The sequence below is a fragment of the Aspergillus fumigatus genome, chromosome 8, assembly GCF_000002655.1.
Source record: "Aspergillus fumigatus Af293 chromosome 8, whole genome shotgun sequence".
Taxonomy (NCBI): Eukaryota; Fungi; Ascomycota; class Eurotiomycetes; order Eurotiales; family Aspergillaceae; genus Aspergillus; species Aspergillus fumigatus.
The window spans coordinates 1,606,693-1,626,590 of NC_007201.1; the positions used below are offsets into that span (position 1 = coordinate 1,606,693).

The 19,898-nt window shown below is 44.0% G+C and overlaps 3 protein-coding genes and 1 non-coding gene across 4 annotated transcripts; 2 read left to right on the forward strand and 2 right to left on the reverse strand.

Annotated features, from left to right (window-relative positions):
- The first annotated feature begins 2,894 nt into the window (after window positions 1-2,894).
- AFUA_8G06630 (bZIP transcription factor) lies at window positions 2,895-4,109 on the forward strand. Its single transcript, XM_077805341.1, has 3 exons — window positions 2,895-3,130; window positions 3,193-3,537; window positions 3,619-4,109. The coding sequence occupies exons 1-3, from the start codon at window positions 2,924-2,926 to the stop codon at window positions 4,054-4,056; spliced, it is 990 nt and encodes a 329-aa protein (XP_077661467.1). The 5' UTR covers window positions 2,895-2,923; the 3' UTR covers window positions 4,057-4,109.
- Window positions 4,110-4,550: 441 nt separating this feature from the next.
- On the forward strand, window positions 4,551-5,921 carry AFUA_8G06640 (putative ubiE/COQ5 methyltransferase; the record flags this gene model as incomplete). The annotated part of the gene is made up of 4 exons (XM_742372.1): window positions 4,551-4,748; window positions 4,811-4,915; window positions 4,968-5,504; window positions 5,595-5,921. The coding sequence occupies 4 exons, from the start codon at window positions 4,551-4,553 to the stop codon at window positions 5,919-5,921; spliced, it is 1,167 nt and encodes a 388-aa protein (XP_747465.1).
- Window positions 5,922-12,077: 6,156 nt separating this feature from the next.
- On the reverse strand, window positions 12,078-12,148 carry tH(GUG)4. Its single transcript has one exon. It is a non-coding gene (tRNA).
- Window positions 12,149-18,757: 6,609 nt separating this feature from the next.
- Window positions 18,758-19,813, reverse strand: AFUA_8G06670 (putative short-chain dehydrogenase/reductase family protein; the record flags this gene model as incomplete). Its single annotated transcript, XM_742374.2, has 3 exons — window positions 18,758-18,776; window positions 18,856-19,726; window positions 19,804-19,813. The coding sequence occupies 3 exons, from the start codon at window positions 19,811-19,813 to the stop codon at window positions 18,758-18,760; spliced, it is 900 nt and encodes a 299-aa protein (XP_747467.2).
- Window positions 19,814-19,898: the final 85 nt, after the last annotated feature.

The following is a 19,898-nucleotide window of genomic DNA, read 5'->3' on the forward strand; positions in this document are numbered from 1 at the left end:
GGCTAGGTCGCCGTTATGTTGGGCTTCATGCCGGGTTAGATGCTCTCTTCGCCGGTAAGTCAATTTGCAGCCAGGAAAGTGGCATGTATAGCTCTTCCCTAAATTGCTGCTTGAAGTCATGGTTTTCCCTCAAAGTACGACACCCACCCGCCGTGACAGGCCGGAGGTCCTTGTTGTTATGATTCGATTCATCCCACCGGCTCCACACAACACCAGGTATATCGGAGGATTTGTCAGATAATGAAAAATACCAATAAATAAGAAAGTCTAGAGGGTGGTGTGTAAGCATGTTTTGTGGGTATGTCAGCAGCGTAACTGGTTAAAACTGCTTAATTAATTAACTAGCCGGTGGGATCCGGTGGATCCGGTGGGAGAAATGCTGATTTTCATTTCGTGGTGCTTTTGAATACTGTGGGACAATAACCAAGCTGTCCAGGACAGTTACTTGAACATTCGCAACTTCAATCCCAGGCCTCTGCTATGGGCCAATAAGTTTGATATATGAGGGACGGCCCTGGCAATGCCACTTCTTGAGCCAGTGTATGAGCGGTGGCTAGTGGAGCTCCGCCAGTCCTCTGTAAACTATCACGGTAAATAGAGGTCTAATAAAATAAGAGGCTAAATAACTGCTGTAATGGAGCTCCATAGTACTTATAGAATACTTGATTAAGACCTACTATGATTTACCCCTATGGTCAATCATGCCCAGCTCCCCTACATATATCTTCAAGTCTTACTGGGTGCTTCTAATAATAGGATGACTTTAGAGAATATTCTAAGACAACTATACGAGGAATAGTATAGTATATACAACTTTTAGGGGCTGCAGGGGTGGTAGCATATAATCACTGTAAAATACCCAAAGTCCACATTGTAGCAATAAGCTGTTGTACCACAGAGCCACACCAAGCTTTTGTGATTAATAAAATGCTGGATGGTTGGTTGATTCGAGCGCCGAGCTGACGAGCTGACGAGAACCACAGTCCTGATGGACTCGGTCTCAATAATCCACCCAGTGCCAAGCCCGAGTCGTGACAACTGTTAATCATGCCCGACTGATGTATGTATATCTTCAAGAGTGAGGATAATAGGAGGAAATTATCCTCGGAGAAAACATGTCCATCAACGACATCTGCAATTTCCAACAACTTCACTTTCGTTGACTCTCATATCTATCAATCCACTGAAATGTCCAAAATCCTCATTCTTAGGCGCGACAGGGACACAGGGTGGTTCTGTCATTCGCATAATCTTGCAGGTTGCAAAGCTCTCCCAGGAATCCAAAGGGTATCATCCGTGGCACGACGAAGCCAGGAGCTCAAGCGCTGTCCAAGGAGGGCATTGAACTCAGATACGTCTGTTTTAGCTTCTCACCCGACGACGTACGTCAACAGGTCGGCGAGTCAATCCTAGTCCAGTGTAATCCGTGGATTATCATTATTCGTCAGATTTCCGATGGTCATATAATTTTGCCGACGACAATGCGAGGATGTATCATATCTCTTATGAATTTTACGGATGTTATCCTCACAAATCCTCTATACTTCAGAGAGTCTGATGTATGTAGCCATCATGTAAACGCGATATATCATACATATATGGTTCTACTCTAAGGATAGGTTCAGTAACCTATCAATATTCATATTCTCTTATCAGAGTATGACTTTACTGATATCCTATCATCCAGGGTGCAGAAGAGGCTTGGTCAGACCCCGTATTAATCTAAGGTATTGACAGACAGTTTCCGTTGGCCAGTCAAGCCTCTCCAAGGGAGATTCTGCCGACTTGCTGTCTGGACCTTTCCTCCCTCAGAGCGCTGAAATTGTACACGAACATTGCCAATACACCCATCTTGACTTTTCTTGGACGATTCTCCACGAAGCCTCCCACAGGAAAATGCTGGAATCCCTAGGGCATGTCCTTGATGTCATCAATAGTACAACTGACAGGAAAGCTAAGGCCACGATCCCCCATAAGCAAGGCTATGCCGGAGAGAGTAGCGGTGATACAGTCGGTTTTCTTGTAGGGCTTTGCGCTGCCCTCAAAAAGCGACCTGCACCGTCCTAGCAAGACATAATGTCTTGCACGAGTCATCGGACAGGTTGTATTGGCCTTTTCAGCTGCATAGTAGCAGCAGTTGGAGGCAGCTTGGGTGCACTTGTTCCACCAGGCACTAAAGGGCGCACCACAGTCTTTTGTTAGGTCAAGGTCGACCGCAGTGGCAGGGCAAGCAAGTAAGGCAAGGGCAGAGAGAGCGAGTGAGATTTTCATGATGAAGCAGATTTTGTATGGTATTGAAGGATGTTTACGCAGGGAGGAATGGTTCTTTATCAAGTACTCTCACATATATGCGGAGAATTCTGTCATAGATGGCTAGAACGGATATCATGCAACACCTGCTGATGCCGAATCTGGAAATCGTACGCGATCCATGTAGGTGACTTACATCAGACGCATCTGCATCTTGTCTGACCAGTAGTTGCTGTGAACCCCTTGTATAAGAGTCTTGGTTTGTTTGTCCATATGAACCAAAGAGTAAAGAAGTAAGAAGAGCATGAATATACTTCCTCTTTAATGGAAAATCGGTAGTATGCACTCTCCATGTCAGACACCATGTCCACTTCCTGGCTTGGGAGCCCGCAGCGGCTGTCTGTCGGGGATCGACTACCGAGCTCCCGGTCGCAGTTTAGGGGTGTTATACCCGGTGTCGGGCGCAATCCTTTACCTGACTTGTATCCCCTATTTCCTGATACGCTTTCAGTCTCTAGATAAATTACTAAGAAGCCTTCATCCATTTATCTCGATAACCCGATTGCTCAGAGACAAGGAGACTCGGCATGGGTCATGGGGTACAAAAAGGGTTAGCAAACAATAACTGGTATGTCACCACATTGCTTCTATTGGATAGTATTCTCTGAAGAATATGGAGTGGTTTTATCCCCGCGTTTCGGTCTGGTACCAGGGGCTATCTTCATCTCATAAGACCAGACACGTCAAATTTCCACACAACCACCATTGCAAGCATCAACCGGAGCTTGTCAGCCATTCATTTTTATCGAAATCTCCAAACAGATCCTACTTTATCAAATCTGCATTATCTATTATGCCTCGTGTAAAACGAAAGACGAAGGCAAGAAGCCAAGAACACTCTTAGGCCGTTCCCCACGGTTTAAAATCTAACCGTCACCATAGGATGAGGACCTTAAGCGGGTCCGTGAAAACCAGCGCAAATGTCGGCAACGAAAGCGTGACTACATCGCCGAACTAGAAAGCAAAATCGCAGCTTATGCGGAGGCTGCAGCCGAGGCTGATAGAAGGCGACAGGCCGTGGAAGAGAATCTTTGTAGAGAGAACGAGGCACTTCGGACCTTGTTGGCCTCCAGTGGCTTTGGTCACAACGTCCCGAACCTTAATACCGCGCAGAAGCAGCAGGAAGCCATCTTGGACGATATTCAAATGAACCTTAGCTTCACGTCAAATACTCTGCCGACCACCCTTGAACTGCACGCTGATTCATTGGCCCTGGAGTTGCCGAACGTATGACTACCTGACTATCCACCGCGGGCACGAGGTGTGTGGTGATCTTGCAGAAGCCGAGACTGACCAAACATATGACAGGTTACTTCTAGCTTTGGATCCCCGACTACGATTCGTGAAGTTGCGGATACTGGACTTGTGGCGCCTTCGAGCGTAGATTTTACGCCCTCGCAATCCACAGATCTTAGCACTTGTCTGGACTTTCCGGGTCCGGGCCTCCATGAACTGACGGTGCCGGAGGGAGAATCGCGAACCAGTCCGCTTGAGCTCCTGCCTCCAACTAACCAAAGTACAATCGGTCTTAATATGCCCATAGGATTGGTTGATCCTATTCTACAAGACACAACATTGTGCGCTGTTGCCATTCAGATTGTCCGTCACTGTAATAAGAAGAATCTAAGCATGGTGGAGCTGGACGCTAAGCTCCGTCATGGGTATAGAAATGCTAGGTCGCCTCTGGAAGGTTGTAGGGTCACTAACTGGGTTTTACTGTCTGTCCTTGCCGAGATTGTACAATAGGTCATTTTTTCTTTACCCAAGATCAAATTGCCAGGACACTATGACCACTGTTGAGTGACTCACCTTGATTATTAATCTCAATAGACTTGTCTGTCGTTCATATTTCCTTCAAGTATCATCGACGGAAAATAGCCAATCATACTAAACCAACTGAACGATACTGTGGAAATAATAGGAGTGGATATGATATCGGTGACATATCTGTCATCGTTGCTGGTTGACGCTTTAGGATGGGTAGGGAATAGTGGCGACATACCAGTTATACGGCTGCCCAACACTTCGCCGCTTGAGCCCGTGTTACTTGAGCTTCGGATGTATGGGGCTTCCAACTGTAACAGCCGTATACTCTGGCCTCAGGATATAAATACAGACTGACTCTCTCCAACCTACCTGCGCTCTCCTCTCGTGGTCTTCACTCAATCTACATCAAAGCCACTCCGTCTAGGAACTTTGAAGTTGCCAGATAACAATCGTCAGTACTAAAGTCTTTTACAATGGCTGAGAACACCTATCAACACGTGCGGTCCCGCTATGGAGACATCGCTAAACGCACAGGCACCACCATCCATGACAAGGAAGACGACATTGCATTAGCCTTTGGGTACAGTGCGCAGGACCTACATGCTCTTCCAGATAAAGCAAATCTAGGATTGAGTTGCGGCAATCCTGTGGCACATGCCAATATCAAGGAGGTACCTGGTACATTGTATGCGGTTGTAGACTCCCAGAGGCTAACTCTTAACAATTGCATTAGGGGGAGACAATTGTCGATCTCGGAAGTGGAGGCGGCATCGATGTCCTTCTAGCCGCTCGCAAGGTGGGACCAGAAGGAACCGCCATTGGAATTGACATGACGAAAGTTGGCTAGCGATCCTGTCCCTTGAGGAGATATCGACTAATAACTCAACCAGGACATGATCAATCTCGCGAAGAAAAACGCCGAAGCGGCTGGTCTGTCCAATACTCGTTTTATTGAGGCGACCATCACCTCTATCCCGCTTCCGGATGCCAGTGTCGACTGCATTATCAGCAACTGCGTTATCAATCTGGTACCATCAAAGGATAAACCGACTGTATTCCAGGAAATCGCTCGCTTGCTGAAGCCGGGTGGAAGGGTTGCTATCAGTGACATCCTCGCCAGGAAGGAGCTCCCAGCGAAGATCGTCAACGATATGGCTCTCTATGTTGGGTGCATTGCGGGGGCCAGTCAGGTCGCAGAGTATGAAGAATATCTCAAACGCGCGGGATTTAAGAGTACGTACTTCAATTCCACGCAGATATTGCTCTTCGTTACTAATATGACTGCAGATATTCTGATTGTCGACACTAAATCAGACCTCAATCTGTATAAACAGTCCTCCTATCTAGGTCAAAGTAGTTGTTGTGGCCCAGCAGGTTCTTGCAAAGCGTTACCAGCTGAATATGCTGAGATGGATTTCAACGAATGGGTTGGTAAGTTCCCTTCTCATTTAAGACGGCTTATATGAGATGTTAATCATCTATACAGCCTCATACCAGATTTATGCTGTCAAAGACAGCAGCCTCGTGTAGGACAGGTCTCAAACTGCTGGAGTCTGCAACTGATCACGGCGCATTCGATGTGCAACAATTCAAGCTTATTGAGTAATAATTTTGCCATTTGCCGTGTGGATCTCAGACTTATTATGAGTATTCTTCTAGCTGGAGCAAGCAATATCTATCATCAGCAAATCGAACCCTTCCAACTTAGTCGGTTTGGCACAGCTTTCACAGCAGAGACAAACCCCAACAATACTGGCATCTCATCTAATGGCCCCACTGTAGACGCAATAGCCTGGCTGCTGTCTGCTCTAAATATTGTAATAGCAACAGCAATAACCAGCTGAAAGTTATTGCTAGTTCCCGTAAAACTCTGCGTCATCGCTAACTTATAGCTGAAACATATATATTAAGAAGGTCATGCAGGACTACTCCAAAACATTGCTACCCGCTACTCAACTATCTGTACCTAATCACAAACTTGATGAATAAACGCTTCAACTTACTGTGGATAGAGAAGAAGTTTCAGGCCATAAATATCCGTTAAATCTGATAGAAAGCATCACCATACATCGCGAAGAGTATGGCTCATCTGAGACCTTTAGGAAGTTCCAGTGAGCCGATGTCCCATCTGCATGGAATACTGGAAGGTCTCTGGTCCTAAGTAGTTAATTACTTCATCTAATCGACCATCTGCCATCATTGCCACGGCATCCCTTCTAGCTTTCATATGCTTCTCCAAAGTGCTGAGTTTATGGGCCATAATAATGACAGTGTAGCCCTGTTTAGTAAATTCATTGTCAATAATATAATAAATAGTAGATTCCATACCAGGGTTAAGGGAGGATATGACTTTATCTAAGAGAACTACAGGCTTCACACCTGAATATCATAGCAAGCTAGCTTTAGCAAGTGCTCGACAGAGCGTAAATAGTTAACACTATCCTACGGAGAGCTTCAGCAATAGTGACACCTTCTAGTTAAGGATCGGATGTGCACCAGTATCTAAGATGTCAGCTATAGTATCTGGCTCTCCCCCAGAGTAAGTATAGCCCTCGAGGAAATGCAAAAATAATCTGGCTTTGTTCAATATAGTAAGGAGGACATTATTTGACAATGACATATCTGGGTCTAGGTTAAAGCATAAGGTCTCGTCAGGCAGCAACAAAGGGTCTTGAGACACCACTATAAAGCACCATTATTGTAGCAAGTCCAACCTTACTTGCTTGATATCAATGCCATCAAGCTCAATCTGGCTGGACTGCACTTCGAGAAGCCGTAGGAGCAAAAAGAGTTGCATGCTTTTACCGCTGGAATGCACAGTGAACCTTCAGAAAGATTGTTTTTACTCCATGCAGTGACTCACCTGCCAGTGTACCTGCAAACAATGAGCTTCTGACCTGCAGTAACATTCAGGCTCAGATCTTATAAAGCAACTGAGCCCGACCTTCATTGTGCAACTATCAGCTATTAGAAGAATAGTTTTTGCCTGGATACATACTTGTAGGATGCAGTAACATTCTTAAACTATATATATCCTCTAGAAGGCCAGTCTTCCAGTCCCTCCAAGTTCCAGTCTCCTTCACCCTCAGCCTCAGTCGTTTCTTCAAGTGTTTTCAATCAAGAAATGGCACCAAGGGACGTCTCTAGTGTAGTCTAATTCTCCATAAGTTTTAGCAGCGTTGAGTTTGCTATGAGCATAACGTTAAGTGTGATTCCAACTTGTCCACCACTAATAAGCCCTCAAAATACTACTATGATTACAATAACACTTATAGCAATAACAGCACCTAATAGATCTAGGACTAGGTTAAGCCATCTCTAAAGACACAAACAGAGAAATTCTGGATGCTGAGAGTTGTTGATACTTTGGATATTATCCTGTATTACAGCCGTAGACTAACTAAATAACTATATGGTTTTGAGACCCTCGATCTGGGAACTAAGATCAGCTGGGTAACCTTAATTGAGTAAAGTACCTACGCATTCCAAAAAGCTCAATAATACGCCTACATGAGACTCTAGCTCCAAGAATTGGAGCTGTCGTGACGTCTGCAAATAAACCTTTTGAATAACATAGACCAAGAGCATGCAGGCTAGTAAAGATAATACAAGCTATTTTTGGGCCACGCAAAGAAGTATGATCTGCATGAGCAGCTTGAAGATCTCTAGAATTTTATTAATTAATAATCATTCAATGAGGGAAGGCTCACCTACGAGTTAGAACAGTTTGGAGCGCTGATGGCAACTGCTTATCAATAAGCTAGATGTCTTAACTAAATCTAGAATCATTAATATAGATACAACCATGCGAATATACACTCTTACCTGTTTAGGATTAAGCTGTTGTCTGTTTTAGAGAAATATGCTAGAGGCGCGCTATGCATGGTTAGCATCTCTTAGATTAGCCTGTCTGGGTGATTTATATAGGGCATAGAAACCTTATTATAATGTGCAATAGACAGCAGTATAACCACAACCCAGACTGCGGAGCAAGTCGGATAAGAATAGACCTGTTAGACTTTTAATAATAGGGTGTAACTAGCATCTCTTAGGAACTTACTATATCTGAGCGCTAGTTGAGAACCACGACAAGGTTGATAGAAAGAGAAACCTGTAAATATAGAATGGGGTGTTTCTACTACCCAACTCTGTCTATAACTAGAGCTAATACTAGGGAATACTAATAAAAAAAGCATATAACATAGTGCTGGTGGTAAGGAAGAAAATGGTCATAATATTAATAGATCTAAAATAGTAGCCTAAGCTTATATTAGTCGAATCCATACATATGAGAGGAGAAATTACTATAGAGAGTGGGATCTCTAGCCTGCCGGGCCAGGTCTATTTTAGTTTCATCTTTTACTTGATATTTAGCCCAGAGTTCATTATAGTTGGCTGACAAGACGGCGTTGTCCTTAGTGTGGTGGCTAGAAGAGAATTTCACTATAGATAGAGCTTTGGTCTTGATGTCCTGTGAGTTCCCTTGCTCTATAATTCAATAGTCTCCTAGAATCATAATGTGATTCATAGTATGAAAGTACTGAGCTATCACAAAGTAAGTCAGTAAAATCTATGACTGAGCAAGGACAAGTATACACAAATTAGAAATAAGGACTACCATGGTCCTCAATCTCTGGGTTAGACCTGTGGCCCCTAATAGATTTTTGAAGATAGTTTTCTCTGTTTCGCCATCTAGTTCACTAAAGCTGTCATCTAAGAGCAGTATGTCGCATCTAGCAAATAGAGCACGCGCGAGTGCCTGCAATTATTAGCTCAGTCCATATGTAGCGCATCTAAGACACATACAACCCACTACCTCTGTCCTCCAGACATATTGAGCCCTCCGCTACCAATCCGCGTTAGATCTCCCTGGGGAAGGGATTTGAAATCATGCGTAAGACAACACATAGCTATTACCTCATTGTACCACCTTTCATTATTCAGGTCACTAGCGCTGTAAATCTCTGTAGCGCCGTGAATAACCTCTCTAATAGTACCATTGGGCAGCCACGGCTTCTGAGCATAATATACTATCTGTTGTGTTAACAGACTAATCAACCCATGAGCAGGGACTACTTCTCCAAGAATAGCATGCAACAGAGTTGATTTACTGCTGCCAGTCGGGCCTGATATTAGGACAAAAGATCCTACAGCTACTTCGATGTCGATATCCTCCAAGATAAGCGGTTTATAGCCAATCCTCAGTTGTCGTATTCGAATAGCAGGAGAACGTTTCAGTAACGTTCCGCGATGAGCTTGTAAAGATTCGTGGAGCAAAAATGATTGGATTCTTCGTAACCCAGAAAATGCTGCGACCACGCGCGGCACAATAGTCATGACCATATTTGCAGGATGAGTTACCATGCCTAAGATTGCTATGGTAGTGAATGCAGTTTCTGTATCTATATTGCCACTGCGAGCAACTAATATCACAGTATAGGTGACCAGCGTGATAGCTGGGGAGAATATTCCAAGGGCGTTGGCTATATTTCCATCAGCTAATACTAACTGTTGACTTCATTCAAACCTCTGGCCTACCAGAAGCATTATAGAAGACTATTATCCACCCAAGTTTTGATGCTGCCTGGAGCTCAGCCTCTTAAAGCTCTTAAATATAATGGCTAAAATTATGTTGCAGTCCAAGTATTTTGATAGTTTTCATTCTGCTTAGCATGGAGCTTGTAGCTGCTACGCAGCTCTGAGTTATATTACTATATATCTTCTAGCAAGGTTGAAAATGCTTTGCAATAAATCAGCTAGTGTATGAATATACTACACACATTAGCATTAAATTAAAACGCTGAGGAATATACTTATAATATATCAGAAAGAGCGGAAGCGGCTAGATCCAGCCAACTTGGCTAGCTAGGAGTTTAATACTAATCAACACCTTGATGACTTGCGACCATGTTTTGTGGATTATTCTGGTAATTCTATCAAGACTCTTGATATTAGTACTCATAAGTATTGTTGCTTCACTGTTGTCAGAAGTACCGCTAGGTGAATTCATAATCTTGTCATGAATAAGCCCTATAAGGGCGCTCCTAGTTATAAGCTTTAATTTATTTAGACGGTGTTGATACATAGCTGTTAACAGCTAAGGTTGAATGTCAGCACTAAGCTAGATAGAGCAGAGTTTGGAGCTTACAGTAAGGGAAACATAAATAAATACAGCTGCCAGAATAAGCCAGAACCTATAATTACTTTCTGCACTAGCAGGGTATGCCGCAGCATATCTAATACACTCTTTGATTAAGATAGGCTGAGAATAGTGATAAATAATCAAGAATAGTCAGGAGAAGCCAGCATTAAGGAATAGCCTCTATAAGTATTCCATTAAGGTGACAGGCAAACTCTTCTTGGTTTCAGGTTTGGCTAGTATTATGAGAAGTAAGATAATAAGTGTTTTAATATTCCTTACTAACCTTACTAAGACCATGCTTGCAGTATTGCCTTTCTTGTAAACTCTAGTTTTATTCCTTGACTAAGAGTTAGCAAATCCCAGCTGATGAGGATACTCTTGTAGCCTTAAAGAAGAATTAGATTAATAAATATAAATAACAGCCTGCTTAAAATACTGTAAAGTTCTTCAGGAGGCTAGTGCTTGTTAACATTACTAAATACTAGGTCTCCCCTAGTGCAATATTCAAGTATAAGAAGCGCTAAGTATATACAGCAATGAAGAAGTACTGGATATGAGGTATCTACATATCTAGTAATCTCTGAAGGTATGGCTACGTGGGCAGCATCGCATAGTATAGATGCAAGAAGATATAGTATAGTGAGATCTGAGGATATATAAAACTACTATTGCTCCTGCAGCTAAAGAGCACTCAGGCCTAAGGCAGCAAGTATAGAAGCAAATAGGGAGGCTATAAATGAGGTCTTGTGCTGCACATCCAAGCTTAAGAGCTTTATATAATATAATCCTAATATAGCTAATAGTAGTACCCCAAGAGCCTACAGTCAATATTTTTATAAGATATAGAACGCGAATCTTGGAGAGCAGGAATACTAATAGCCTTGAAGAGTCCTTTCCATGTTAAAGTGCGGCTGATGCTTAAGTTATGAAGTTCCCAGAGCCTGACAGGGAGAATCAACAGAAATATAGTGGCAGAGACTGTAGATACAGCAAATAAAACATATGTTGGCTCTGGAGTCATTACGACTGTGTCAGTAATTGCTGTCAAGATGGACACCAGCAATTTGAAGCTTCTCTCAATAATCTGTGCGGCTGTTTCGAAGGATGCTGACATTCAAAGGTACGAAACAAGCGGTCAAGAACGCGTCACAGAGAACAGATTACTGCCTAGATTTTCTTCACCTCATAGGTCCCTGTTGGAATACGGAACACATGTGGAGGGGGACTTTCTGGCCTAGTGCTTAAGAACCTGGCAGTTTACTTTTCAAACCTTTAAGGTGGGCTACTGGGATGCGACAAGAAATACAGGGGTTTTGTCTTTGATTGGTCGCCTTTTGGCTAAGATTAGTAGGTAGTTGACAGGGTGCTGGTGACTACATGCCGGTTGAACCTTCACAGGAGATTGGCTAACGTTGGCGTAAGTAAAGCCAATGATGAGCACATGTATCTAATATGCACGACTCGAAGCGGATGTTAGAGGCTGAAATGACAATTGGAAGGCTCGGACGCGGGTCAGAATCCGTATTGCTTATCAGATACCCGTCACGTTCTGTGGAGGCCCAAGGGGAGATGAGTTTGGCAAATGACATTAACTTTCTTCGAGAATTGGTTTGGGGCGTGTGAGACCAGATAGATAAGGCGAAAAGCGAACTTGTTGCCAGCCCGATTATTTATGCGCTGGCTTGAGCATTCATTGTTTGGTGACGTGAAGTATGGGATATTCCTCTGCTTTAGGTCCGATAAGTAAAAACATACTCCGTATATTGAGAGCGAGAGATTCTTGAGGTATCCATATAGTTCCAACATTTGATAATTAATGTGGTGAACAAACTACAAAAAGGAAAGAGCCTGGAATTTGTGGTGCTGCCCGGAATCGAACCGGGGCTGGCACGGCCACAACGTGACGTCCTACCACTAGACCACAGCACCTGATTGTTGACTCCTTCTCATTCTGACGCTATAGGAGCTAATCTAAGCTAGTGGCACTGACCATCTATTTGCTACCACCTTAACTGTTTTCCTTGTATTGGACTACCGGAACATGACGGCTACGAGAACACCAGCAATGGCATTCAGCTCTGCCAGCTATCAGAACACGACAACGCGCCGATTTCGAATGGTAGTATCTGAGTTGAGTCTGGGCTCAAGGAAGCACGCTCTATTGATTCTTCTCAGCGAAGGACACGATACCGGTGTATAGTCACGAACCACATTTGGCGTGGCCGTCATATCCCGGACTGTCTGCTCCTAGAGCCGGTGCAAGGGGACAGACTCGGGGTCTGGGATCGTCCCGGCACTGATCGCAATGGAGAAAGTCGTTTCAATGACGACAAGATGTGTTGTTTACTATGTTTCTCTAGTATCACTGATGGCAAGGCTCGATTACGGGTTGGTCAGTAGACTGCGATGTCTGTAATATATAATTTAGAACCTCCGTAGGTCCACCATGGCTCTCCAGCTTTGCACAGGCCATGATGATGCTGGAAGTGGTCCGAGTTTCGGCAAACCTTTAAAATCGTCCCAATGCAGGACCACCAGTCATGCCTCACATTGCCGAACAGTCTTTGTTTTCACCCAATGAAAGGGAAATGATAAATCAATCGTTCATACCTTGTGTTGGACTAGTAACTTGCCATCGTGGCCGTAGAAGACGATGATTGGATCGTCAAGATCGGCTTGCCCCACTAACTATCATACCTTATCTCATCGTTTATCTTATCTGATCCGAGCCCTGTTGTTTGCCTTCCTCATAAGGTAGTGCTTTCATCACCAGCCACTCTACAAGCCACTCTTAGGGTAGTGGCTTTGGCACACAAATGGATAGTGATTGTGACAGTATTTGCCTTGACGACAGGTTAATTATCCCGCGCTAATATTGTAAGCAACGCAACAGGGTTTAGGTAGTGTCTATACAGATTATGAAACTGTGCCATTCGTCACCAGTAGGTAATGTGTCTAATGATGGTGAAGCAGGGAAGCAGGGTCAAACTCCAGATTGAGTTTACATTAAATAAGGACGGAGGCATTAAAACAAAGTGAGACATGCTGTGCTTTTGTTGAAAATGTTCATGTTCTACATAGCAGATTTACCTACCAGGTGTCTTGCATCCATGTAGTTACAATGAGCTTTCACAGTTACAACAACCACTTCCGAAGAAGCTACTACCAACTCAATGACCACAAATTTTCCACAGGAGTAGCTCATGTCTGCGTCGGTGTTGCGGTTGGTTCGGTTGCTGGGGTAGCATTGATGCCATCTTGCTATTTGCATATAGGAGGCTGCTACAGAAGTACCGCTTGATGCGTCAAAGGGTAGGCCCGTAATGCTAACTAGGGTCGGACTAATACTGTTCCTAGAGGTGATGATGCCCCGGATGCTACCGGCTTTGTAAACTTGAACGGTCGTCATCGCGTGAACAGGAGACCATTATCCAGGTCACCAGCATTCGAGTGACTAGCAAAATGAATATAGTACAGTTGAGAATTTTGTATCCCATTCATTGTAATAACTTTGAAAGTGTCTTAACCCCTCCAGTGTTGTACACAGTATCGTCTCATCCTCACAGTGTCTTTTCCCGGACCGAAGAACCAAATCAATGAGTTGTAATAGCTTGATCAAGATTCGCAACGGTAGTTAATACAATCGATTCTAAGGCAAAACGCGCATGTTAGCTGTGCTCATTCTTGTACAGACGCTCGTAAAGCCAAGACTCACCAGACACATAGTTGTAGTGGAGCTGTTGTGCTTCGTAATGCGCATCGGAATTGTCCACCCTGGGAGAGAATGTTGGCAAAATAGGTCCATCGGCTGTGCCTGAAAAGGTAAAAACACTATGTTAGAGGCAAAGATGGATGTTACTATGTAATGTAGGTCTTGGTGAGACATACGACCTCTCCATCTTCTAGAGCGCTGCAATAGAGCTTTGCATCCTATCAGGAAAGGAGGAATAGCCAGGATGCCCGCTACCACGCCCACGGCGACTGTGGCGGTGATGGATTGATCTGCCATGATGGTGGCTAAGGAGATGGGGATGAGTCTGATATTTTTTTGTCAATAGCAGCTGGGTGTGAAAATATTTTCCTGCGAGAAGTTGGTGCATTTTATACGTCGAGGCGCTGTAGAGACACTGGACGAGGCAGCATACTCTTCCATGACAGCATCTTTCTTTACAGTAGAATCTTATTGTTCTACACCTAAACGTGCTGCAGGCTTCATACTTACCACACCATTATTCGCTTAAGGGATTTGCAGTTGTAATCGAGCTAGTTACACTTCTGTCTGGGCGGAAACATGGTGTATAGTGGCGCTCAACAAAGCATAAAGCCACCAAAATATTGCTGATACGTCCATGACGGTTGCAAGGAACGAGGAGTACTGAATCTGCTACGAGGAAGCCGAAATTGTGCAATGACCTCCTGCGAGGCTGGTTCCAAGCAAGGACTCTGTGTCAGCATAGCCATATCAGGAACAGCCCTTTGGGTTGCTCCCGTTTTCGCTCCTTTTTAGGCTAGTGTTGTGGAAACAGCCAGCGACTTGACAGTCTTGGCTCCTTGCGAAGCATACCAGTGATTTTGCTCGTTTCTATAGGATTCCATCTCAAGCTTCCCCTATTTCTCTAACTTCAGTTTTTCTGGAATAATGACCCCTGCTGGATAGCGTCAATCTCGACTGGATTTTATGGCTGCTGAGCTCCCATTGATCGGATGAACTAGTGAAGGCTGAGTAGAATTTGCTGAGTCTGCTGCTCCATGGTACGCTCCTTTTGGTGCTAGTGTGCATTAAGGGCAGCAGTTTTCCTCGAGCGTAATGTTTAATGCAGAGAGCTACTTTCAGTCAATCAGTAACGAAACTCTTTATGAACTTTATCCACCATGTCAAGATAGACTTTTCGCAATGTGGATTCCTTCTCCAGACTGCAACCAGTTGGACAAATTTATGATTGGCTGATGTTTAGACTTTCATTTCGGCTCGGCTAGGCGACGTCGCCCCGAATCTTAGCAATGAACGCAGCAGATGACTTCCGAATATCCGCGTAATCTACTCCGTACCCAGATACCATTCTGTAAATGGAGCCTACCAAAGCCTCGGAATGATGCGGGCAGGTGGTTTAGTCAATGCAGATCGCCATAGATGATTGAGACTTAGTGGGCCTTGGTGGGACTTGATAGGAATGGTCTCCAATAGAAACATGGAAAATGATCAAATGAAGAAATGAATAAGTGAAGAATTAGGAAAGTGGTAAAGTGGTGAAATGGCGAAGTGGTGAAATGGCGAAGCGGTGAAATGGCGAAGTGGTGAAATGGACAAATCGACAAATGGGCAAAGGTCAAATAAATATGATTTACATTAGGTTCGGGCGTATCTTCAAACTGTCTACTCTACTACTTTAGCATGTCTACTGTGGGTATTTCTATGATCCACACCACTTAGTTTCAGTTTGATCGCTGTACTCCTTCTGGTGCTTGGTCTTGAGTGATATGGGGGATCATTATTGTCTTGAACATGGTCTTGTTCCGTATACTGGGGCTTCCTTGACTCTATCTACCGAGTGCAAATGAAATAGTCGAAGATTTAAGTCGAGTAAAGAATAGACTCTGAGCTATTGGCTTCTGACACTAGAACAAAAATACCGTCGTTTTGCTTAATAGGCTGCTACGTCACGCCCGGCGACTTCTTACGCCTTAATTCAATGCGTCGGTGAGGCAGTACCTTTGATCGGAAATTATCCTAGGCTCTTATCGCTGTTCTTGTACTTTACAGACACGGGTTCTCGTTCCATAGCTGCAAATCATATTAAGTGGAGGGGATTTTATATATGAGCTTAACTCCCTTGCTAAGGCTAAGAGTGAAACTCAGATCAAAAGCAATGTTGATCGCTCGCAAGGTCCTCGTGTGAACAAAAGTACCGAAAAAAATAAGGCAAGAAAAGGAGAAGGGAAAAAAAAGGGGTAGGGAGAGTCTCTGTTAAGCGCCCACCTCTGCCCATGGCAAGAATATCACATGAAGAATTGGAATAAATATACTACAGAGATAATGCCTTACAAGGATTTAACTCCCAGCCTTCACCGCTTGTTTCCCATCATCGGGAGTTCATACTCCAGGTTTCTGCTGGGATATCCATGTATGCCCTTGAGCTACCAACATTTGGCTTCGCCTTCCATTGGTCGACCCCCTCTACTGTGCCATCGTTGGGGAGACGTATTAAAACCCGTCAACAGTGTTTGCAAGGACTAGGCATGGTCACTGATGATCCTTCAGGTAACCAAGATTGAAGGACGCATGCAGTTAGGATCCAATTCCTCCGAACCAACCACCGCGCGCATCAATATTCTAGTCCATTAAAGGATTTTATTCGTCACTTGTAAGTGCCGTGATCTCCCTTTGCACTTAATGCAGAGGGTTATTTTCGGTCCTTCAGTAATTAAATTCCTAATTCACCTTAAGACCCCAAAGCAGGTTTCCATCCTTGTTCTTCAACTACCCAGAAGTAGCTCCATCAGTGGGCAGTAGTCTCTTACTATCTGGAACTCGAATCGGAGCTTTGATGAGATCAAATTCATTACGTACAATTTAGCAATTTCGTGCAAGTTATATTATGCCCTGCACTCAATATTTATATTTGTGGGGTTAGGCTGGCCTACTCGCTAGAACTCAAATCCTTTGTAAGGGTGAGATCACCTCTAAGGTTTGTAGCATGCTGACCAGTTAAGTTGCATGGCTGGAAGACTGGTTAATATTCAGGTGTGTATTAAGAACTGTACAGTTACACACATTATTTCTAGCTGGCAACATATGTTTAATGTAGAGGATGTCAATGGTTAAGGCTTTTAGGGGGTGGGGAGAAACAGCTGTATCTGAGCCTTGATACTGCACATGTACTTTATTTAATTTTTCATGATCTGACAATAAGATAGACATGGCCATTGATAACACTTTTATAAACCTCACATTGTTTCTTCTAGAGGACATAACATCTCTACCCATGATGAGCCAGAAGTGGCCACTTGTGCTATGCTCTATCATTATCACTATGCCAGGCTTGTATTCTGTCAAAACTAATTTAGGTATATCTATAGTATATCTATATCTTGGTATAATCATTCAGCTTCGATAATTCATTACTAGATTCTTTGGTTTTATAGCCAGAGATACGCAGTGACAGTCATCAATATGTTGTGGGGAGGCTTCTGGATGAGTGCCTGTCTCCTTTCTCTCCTCATTGTACATTTTTTAGATAAGAGATCAATTAACGGCCCAGAACTTCGCCTCCTCATTATATTGATGAACACTATCCAGAATCCGCTTCCTGGTGATTACTGTAGCATTCTTTACTTGGTCCGGAGTAAGCATGTCCTTTACTAACTCCCCTCCAGTTTGAATCAGTTGCGTGCTAAATTGGATGTTAAATCAAGTTCAGGACTGACCTGTCAACCTTTTTTAGAATAGGTTTTCTACACAGAAAACCAACTTTCAAATCCAGTAAGCACTAATACCTAGTAGAGTTCAGGACTATCCTAGTCTAAACCTTTTTCTGAATAGGTTTTCTGCGCAGAAAACCAACTTTAAGTTAGTAAGCACTAGTACCTAGCCACATGTATAGCCCAGCCTGTTATACTGTCTCATAACAATACCAAGCATGGCCTTTTCAGCACAGTGACTACCCTGGTGTTACTGATAATGACATAAACTGGGGCTCTGGGCTCTAAGTGGAGACGCTGAAAATATTATCCTTTAGAGTTTAGTAATAAGAGATAGACAGTCTATAAGTGGGTATTTATATTAGCTATTCTTATTCTAATTCCTATAAATTACATAGACAAATGCATCTCCAGGGTAGGGCTTAAAAGTCTTGAACTACTTTGTTTAGCAATGTTTCGCAAATCTATAATCTTGGCATGCGCCTATGCAGGGGTGCATCTAATCAAGTCATATAAAATATCCAGTCATCCAATCAAGTCATAGAAAGGTTTAATCGCCTACATAGGGGATAGAACCCCTGCCTATTTACTTTGCTATAGAGTCTACATGATTTTGTATTGTCCAATAGATGCAGAATATTAGTGACCTAGATTGACCATAATGACCAGTGGGGCCACATGGCTTCCCCATTCTCAAACTATCGAGTATCGACCTTATGGGGGAATCAGGGTGAGTGACCTAGCTTGTAACTGTCACACCCTGGGATCTGTCTCTGCTGTTCTCTGCTAGTCAACTACTTTGGGAAGGGGTGATATAGTCCCTGGACTATATCCTATAATTGCCTAAGGCCTACCGACCAGGTAGCCTAATGATATACCGACTGGGTATATGTTCAATGCAAGATACAATGATCTGAACTGGATTAAGGACAATCAATGGTAACACAAGAATAATAACAGTAGAGATAGAAGCAATGCCTATTGAGTACGTATACTCAATAGTGGAGAGTAACTGACGAATCGGATTAGTGAACTTGTACTCAAGTGACTGGTTTATAATTAATATTGAACGTGAGGAACTAAAACTAAGATTGCTAGATACAATGTGAATAAGCGTCCTTATATATCCAGAGTTCCTCTGTGAGTAGTCGTGGTAGATGGTATATTGGTATACTGGTAGATAGATTCTCAACTAGTATATGGTTTGTGTCGCATACCTGTATACCATGTCATGTGAGGGTTTAGGGTTTACACTGGCTGGGTCCCCAGCGACCGCTGCCCTGTCATTCAGGTCCCCGCTCGCAGCTGCCGCATCATGATCATTATCGTCAACCCCATCCGCAGAGGAGGGCGCCCGGGGGTCTAGATGCGCCGTAAAAGTATATAGAAATGCCTGACAAAGTAACTTTGTATCTGCGTATCGATCTTTGGTGCTGTAATTGACAACATCGTCCAGATACCCGAAAAGGTCCGAGTGCGGAGCGACCATGCGAACGAGGTTGGAGTCGTACGCAGATCGACTCCCGAGCCAGGTGACCCTGGCGGGCTGGCGGCCCCGTGCGGACTGCTGCAGATAGGGGAGGAGTTCCAGGAGGAGCAGCACATTGGAGAGATAATTAGTCTGCAGAGTCAATTCGTGGCCGTCCGGGGTAGAGCGGAAGTCCTTCAGAAATCCAACCCCCGCGTTTAATATCAAGATATCCACAACTGGGATCTCGCTCTTCACCTGGGATGCAAATAATAAAACACTGTCGAAACTGCCCAGGTCAAGCTTCAGTACCTTCACGGACGGGCTACCATGCATGGCTGCCCGGGTCACATACTCCGAGAGGAGGGTTGACCGGGTTCGAAAGCCCTTGGCGACATCACGGCAGGCGAGAATAATGGTATGGCATCCAAGGCCCATGAGCTGGCGGCATGTTTCGAGGCCGAGCCCTGCTGTTGGTCCGGTGACGATAACAGTCTGACCGGTGAGTTTGAAATGCAATGGGGTTGGCGTCACGGGGGGGTTGGAAGAATCGCATTTTGTCAGGTTTGTGGATCTTTCAGAGATGAACTGATAATGGCCAAAGGAGGGATCCAGAGAGACTGAGTCGGGAAGTGCGCTATTTAACTGCCTGCCTACCTGCCTAGGTACTTTTCAGGGTTGTATTATTGTATCTGACATATCGACATGTATTACAACCACCACTTTGATAGGTACCTAAATAGTTCATAATTCGCTCGAGCCCAATATCTTGCCAGGGAAGGGGCCATCGAC

Coding starts and splice junctions, on each gene's coding strand:
- AFUA_8G06630 (XM_077805341.1), top strand. CDS start 2,924: ATGGAGTGGTTTTATCCCCGCGTTTCGGTCTGGTACCAGGGGCTATCT. Junction 3,131..3,192: donor GTGTAAAACGAAAGACGAAG/GCAAGAAGCCAA, acceptor CCGTCACCATAG/GATGAGGACCTTAAGCGGGT. Junction 3,538..3,618: donor TGGCCCTGGAGTTGCCGAAC/GTATGACTACCT, acceptor AACATATGACAG/GTTACTTCTAGCTTTGGATC.